General features: G+C 35.7%; 1 protein-coding gene across 2 annotated transcripts; it reads right to left on the reverse strand.

Moving 5' to 3' along the window:
* Positions 1 to 864: 864 nt before the first annotated feature.
* On the reverse strand, positions 865 to 5510 carry LOC105789066 (probable inactive receptor kinase At5g58300). Of its 2 annotated transcripts, none has more exons than XM_012616281.2 (4): positions 4863 to 5510; positions 4652 to 4741; positions 1916 to 3280; positions 865 to 1778 (listed from the first exon to the last, which is right to left on the reverse strand). In XM_012616281.2, exons 3-4 carry the CDS (start codon positions 3258 to 3260, stop codon positions 1150 to 1152), a joined length of 1974 nt encoding a protein of 657 aa, XP_012471735.1. In that variant the 5' UTR covers positions 3261 to 3280; positions 4652 to 4741; positions 4863 to 5510; the 3' UTR covers positions 865 to 1149. The 2 variants fall into 2 exon arrangements, with proteins under 2 accessions (XP_012471735.1, XP_012471734.1); XM_012616280.2 differs by having other exon boundaries at positions 4652 to 4748.
* Between the last annotated feature and the right edge of the window lie 1132 nt (positions 5511 to 6642).

Raw genomic sequence — 6642 nt, forward strand, 5'->3', positions numbered from 1 at the left:
ATATCGGTTCGGTTTAATTGGGTTTTTAAAATTTTCAAACTGTTCATCACGATTTAATTTGATTCAGTGCGATTTTTAAATTTTTTATATTAATTTTTATTTTGAATTTTTAGAATTATTTTGACAAGATAAGTTTTTATTTTATGAATTTAAAATATAATTTGACAAAATTTAAAATCTTCTTTATAAATATTTTAAAAAATAAATTTTCAAGAACTTTAAAATTATTTTCACTATTTTAAATATAAAATATTTATATTATATCATAAAATTAAAATAAATAATCTCAATTCAATTTCGATTTTTAAATATACATTTCATAAATTATCTAAACGCTTCGAGTGGAATCGATTTTCTGGTTTTTTATTTTTCTTCTGAATCCTACCCACATCAAGCAGGTTGCCTTCCATTATCCATACCTTCGTCGTCGCGCTGCCACCTCCTCCATTATTGGACGCGTGTTGATCATCGACCATGGAGTTAAAATCTAGAGTTTTATTTCTTATTGTATTTGTGAATGAATATATATATATATATATATTTAAGTAAATTCATAGATTTAGTAAGTAATTATGAATTACTTAATTTATATTATTTTTAATATTCAAATTTAATTGTTGATTGGTATTAGCTTGATTAATATAAATATTATTATTAATACAATAGCACATAAGTTCAAGTGCAATGAAATATATTATTTTTTATTTAATAATAAATTTATTATATATATATATATATATGAAAGCTACTCTAGTTCTGTCTGTATAGCAATTTTCGTTTTTTATTCTATTCCATTCTCGGGCTCTTCGTCTACCCGCCCACTCCCGCCATGTACAAAAAGCAAGCAAGGAAGACGAGAAAGGATGCGCACAACACAGTTCTTAATTCCATTTCATTAAAATCCAAATCAATTGCCCAAATTTAACATTACAACAAATCAGGAAGATCTAAATACAGATAAATGTAAAAACAAAAGGAAAACCACCCCTAGTTAAATGAACGAGAAAAAAAAATCATAAAACTACATTCATCTCTCTGAAATATTACACAACACCAACACCACTGATAATGTCGAGAAGGTATGCATGCATGGATGGGAAAACCTTGCTTTGCCCATTCTTAAAACTGCAATGCAGCAGCGTTTGATGCTCAAGGGGTCTGCACATTTGAATCTTTTGACTTGTTCTCTTCAGAGGATGGCCGGTTCTCTGAGTCGGATTGCCGGACTTCTTCAATCATTCTTACAACTTCATCCATGTTTGGTCGCATGTCTGCTACCTTTGCTACACATGCCATCGCTATTTGTAACATCTGGACCATCTCCTCTTCAATGTTTTGGAACCTCATCAACTCAACATCAAACACCTCAGCTGTCCATTCCTCCCTCACCACAGATTGTACCCACCTGGGAAGATCAACCATGTCATCCCTTCTAGGTGATTGTAGTGGTGCTTTCCCAGTCAGCATCTCTAGGAGCAAAACACCAAAGCTGTATACATCTGATTTATGCGTATGCTTACGGGTTTCAATCACCTCGGGAGCACGATACCCCACTGACCGGGATGGAGTTGCAGGGACATTCATAAGAGGGGTCAAACCCAAATCAGAGATACATCCATCATGTTCTTGATTGATGAGAACATTTGAGGACTTGATGTTTCCATGAGTGAACTTTGGACCGCCCATAGAATGGACGTGGGAAATTCCTCTGGCTATTCCGAGGGAGATTTTTACTCTGGATTCCCAGTCTAATGGGCTTCTTCCACCTCCTCTGTCTCCTGTAGTCAAAATGCTTGAATTCTTACATGCTTCTTTTCCACAAACTTAATTATTTTAGAAATTGTTTGAAATTGGAATTATGGAGAAGGGAGATGGAGTCACAAGGAAAGAAAGAAAAGGAAAATAAAATATGTACCATGCAAAAGTGTAGATAAGCTGCCGCCTGGTATATAGTCATAAACTAAGAGCTTCTCATCCTTGGAGTAATAATAAGCACGGAGTGGGACAACATTTGGGTGCTGCCCGACCCTTCCTATAATCTCCATCTGCTGCTCAAAATCCTTCTTCCCCACAACCACTTCCTTCAACCTTTTCACTACCACCGTTGTTGATTCCTCCAGAACAGCCTTGTATGCTGTGCCATAACTACCCTTTCCCAGAACTTCAGCTGAAGCCCTTAATAAATCCTCAAGGTCAAAATTATAAGAACATCCTTCAAAGAAAACTAACTTGTTTTTCTCAGGTTCTTGCACCCCACTCCCGAACTCCTCTTTCGGTTTCTCACTCCTGCCACCCCCAGAAGCCTTCCCCTTTAATACACTACTTCCACCATTATCTTTTTTCTTCAGACAGCAGCATAAGACGATTAAAGCTAAAAGAAGTAGCACTACAGACCCTCCAACTGCGATGGCAATGATAACTCCCAAACTCAGTTTCTTTTTGGATCCTTGTTTTTTAGGAAACTCTGGTGGGGGAGGAGAAAATGTAGGAGATGGTGATGGAGAGGGAGAGGGAGAGGGAGAGCAGGCTTGTAGAGGTGGACCACACAAGAGTGAGTTCCCTATAAAGGATGAACTGGGAAATCTTTGAAGGGATGATGGGATCGGACCACTAAGCTGGTTATAGCTTAAATTCAACTGCTTGAGCCTAGTGAGGTTAAGATTAGGTATTGCTCCAGAGAGATTGTTGTTCTGAAGGTTCAATCGAGTGAGAGATGTTAGGTTTTGTATTGTTTCTGAAATGTTGCCTGTAAAAGAATTGAATGAAAGATCCAATACATTGAGCTGGAGGGAAAATGAAGCAGGAAGATCACCAGTGAAGTTGTTATGTTGAAGGTAGAGGTATTGGAGTGATGGAAGAGTGGTGATATCTGAAGGAAGATCACCAATGAAGCGATTGGATCTAAGGCTGAGAATCTTGAGGGCACCTAATTTACCAAGAGTGTTGGATGGGATTCGGCCTATAAATCCAACCCCAGGGAGCCTGAGGGCAAGCACACTAGAATTATCTTGTGCGCAAGTGATGCCAACCCAGGTTGTGCATATTGGGTTGGTTGAGTTCCAGTTCAGATTTCGACGATGGGGGACAGCAGCATGAAACTCAAGAAGGGCTTGCTTATCAGAGTTTAGATCAGCTACTATTAGAGGAAGAAAAATAGTTATGATGACAAGGAAATAAAACACTGAACTCATGCAGAACTTCATTGGTTGTTGTCTGCAGAGGGGAATATGACAATGATTATGGTTATGAAAATGCAACATCTGTAGTCCCAACTGAATTCCTGTTCCAAAGAAAAGACCAGCAAATACATCAGGGCACTGTATAATGAAGAACTCAAAGAAAAGAATGCGATACTCAACATGCTGTTGCAAGAATGAAAAGTACAAAACACAAGGGGATGCCACAACACAAACACAAACAATCTGAGGTATCTGGAGCAAAGTAAAATAAAGAGTCAAGACCATATCAAATGACCTATTAATTATGTGGCACAAACCAACATCCAGAAGGCCATTGAAATTTATGCTCAGAAGCAGTTGCTAAATTTCAAATTAGCTATGCTTTTATACTTTTCAATGGAAGGGGAAACGCATCCAATAAAAATGTACACCAACATTCTCTTCTATTAGGCAGTTGGGAACTCTAACTGGTTTCTATTATATCCATTTTGGAAGTAGGGAAAAGTCCCCGATGAGAATGTACTTACACGCTCTGCTCTTTGAGGGCCATTGGTTGCTAAAATCTAACTAGCAAACATATAATATAATATCTGACAAGCAAGGGAAAACGCATACAAGAAGAAAGTACATTGACATTCTTCGGCACAATGCACCTTCAAGAAGGCACTGGTTTTGACATCCAGTCTTGATGGTGAGCAGTGACTTAAAATGTGGGGTCCAAATTATTAACATCTCCCTATCAAACAAAGAAAAGAACTAAAAACAACCAACTTATTCCATAAGAAAATTCTCTTTTAGTTGTTACTAATTAGAAAAAGGTATTCTCTTGATGTCTTCTAATAATATAAGTCGGATCTTTATTTTTCTTCCTTTTGTGAATGATTTTTTCTTCTTCTTTTTTCATTTTTCAAGTAAGAAGGATGTCTTAGAAGGCATAAACCTGAGAAATATGACTTCACCTATTCAGCTAAAAGGAAAAGGAAGATATTTGGAATAAAAATCTCTGTTATCCTACCAGCTTAAGCTTACCAAAGGGCCTGAAAGGGAAGTAAATTTTTTTTAAAATATAATCCAAAGTTAAAAGTGAAAAGGGATTCTATAAACAACAAGAGGGCAACATAAGCTCTTTTCCATCAAACAGCAGCAAGAGAAGAATATACTTGGGAAAAAGAAAAGCTAGACCTTTTCAGCACTAGAAATATAGGAGAATTTTCACAGATACATATATATAGTGACAACTAAGACAGCAATTTCATAAGAGGGTTTTTTTTCTTTTAAGAAAAGGGAATATTCAAAATTTTAGACTGGTTAAGGAAGATAGATAGAGAAGCTAAACCACCTAAGCTGCATTGTGCAAGAAAAGAGGTGGAAAACATGAAAATGAAAGCCACATTAGCGCAGAAACAACCAGGGAAAAAAAGGGGTGTTCTTTAACGAAAAACAAAAACTTAGAGAGCATAGAAGAAACTCACAAATTGTTGAATCACCATCCACTAAAGAACCATGATGGCCATACTTTGAGCTGATGTAAGAAACTAGAACATTCCTCGGATGGCACAGATCTACAAGCTTGATTATGAGAGGTAAAATGAATACTGAATGACTAAACTTCTTTATTTTACTTAATTCAAAAATTAAAAGAAAGTGCATGTGAATTTAAGAAGAAAAAGAGAAGAATGAAACCTGGGAAAACAGCCTCCAAAAATCCAAATGAGGGGAGAGGCAGGAGTTGGGTGGAAGTGAAAGTCAGTCAGGGTTGAAAGGAGATAGCCCCAGAATTCAGCCGCATTTGCATTTACAAAGGAACAAAATGGGATTTCAATTTCAGATCCGGAATTTGGTGAAACTGAAATGAGCAACAAACCGCAAACTCAAGCTCAAAAGTGAAATTGACTGAAACTCAAGCAGCTGCATCTGTTACAAAAAAATAAAAATGTCGGAGCTCATTGAAACAGGAGACTGCATTTAAGAGCTGAAAAAATTAGAAGTGGTTTTGTTTGGGATGGGATGAGATGGGGAGGAAAAATGAAAAAAGTGAAAACAACCAAACCGAACCAAACCACACCAAACTAAACCAACCCTATTCCTTAATTTTAATTATTTTTGTTTGGTCTGCAAGAGAGATAGAAGCAGCAGGTGAGGGACGGATGACTTTGCTTGATTTGCCATAGGAATGCAAAACAGAATTAAGCGTCTTCCTAAATAATCCACTCCTTGTTTTGCTCAACTATTACAGCTCTAGCACACTATCACTCCTCCCACAACCACTCACTCTTTCCAACCCACACTTTGACCATAAATTCAACTATTCACTTAAGCCTCCTTTAGTATTGTTTTCTCAATTTCACATTTTCACTTAATTCTAATTACTGAATTTAACTACTTTCAACTTTTGGAGAAGTTTCCATGTCAAACTGCGTATGAAATTAAATTAGTGCTGATAAAAGATGAGGTGTTTGAGATTTGAGCGATGCACAAGGTGTACCAAGAGACTCTAGTAGCTGTTTTAGAGTACTTGGAGAGTTGTGAGATTTTGGCAGAATGGAGTAATAGCTTAGAGTTATTTTAGTAAGGGTTAATATATATATATATATATATATATATATATATATATATATATATATTGTTTTTAAACGTGACAACTAGATTCACACCTAATTTTAAATTTGGTAATTAGATCTATTTTAGTCCCTAAATTTAAAATCTGTCAAGATTTGATTATGTGACCAGTGTTATTGAAATACGATCGGATTGGATGGACCCAGAATTGATTGATATAGCAATTTGAATAAACGGATTGGACCAATTGACTCGGAAACTGCTTGAAATTGGTAAAAATCAATAATTGAGACAAAAGAATCAACAACTAAACAAATTGAACCGATAAATATTTTTAATTTTTAACTTTTTTTAGATTTTAATGAATGTTTAATTATTTATATAATTATTATTGTTGGTCTAATGATTGAACTGGCTGAATCGAGAATTGGTGGTATGACATGTTCAACCATTGATTCAATTATTAAAACATTGAATGTGACACTCTAAGATTTATAAAAATTTATATAGTTTTTTTTCAAGTGATGATGTTGCACAATCTCAACAAATCACATCATCAAACTTTTATTTTTTTAAGTTCAAGGATCAAAATAAACCTAATTGTCAAGTTCGTGAGCCAAAAACTATATTATACTTTTTAGTAATTGAAGGAGTTTATACATAAGAAAAGCTTAGTAAGGGCCCTTTTAGATGGATGTCCTATTGTACAAGGTTGGTAATAATGTAACGGAGAGCTCTATTAGGATGTGGCTCAACCACACCATGAAGAATTGGTAGTAGAGTTATAGGGACTTTACTACAAGTGAGAATGGATGTGATAAAAGGAGTCTCCAAGTAGATCTTCCTGTGATCTAACACTGGTTCATGTGGTAAGCATGTAGAAGTCTTTATATGGGTGAGCCCC

Source organism: Gossypium raimondii, chromosome 2 (genome assembly GCF_025698545.1).
Source record: "Gossypium raimondii isolate GPD5lz chromosome 2, ASM2569854v1, whole genome shotgun sequence".
Classification (NCBI taxonomy): domain Eukaryota; kingdom Viridiplantae; phylum Streptophyta; class Magnoliopsida; order Malvales; family Malvaceae; genus Gossypium; species Gossypium raimondii.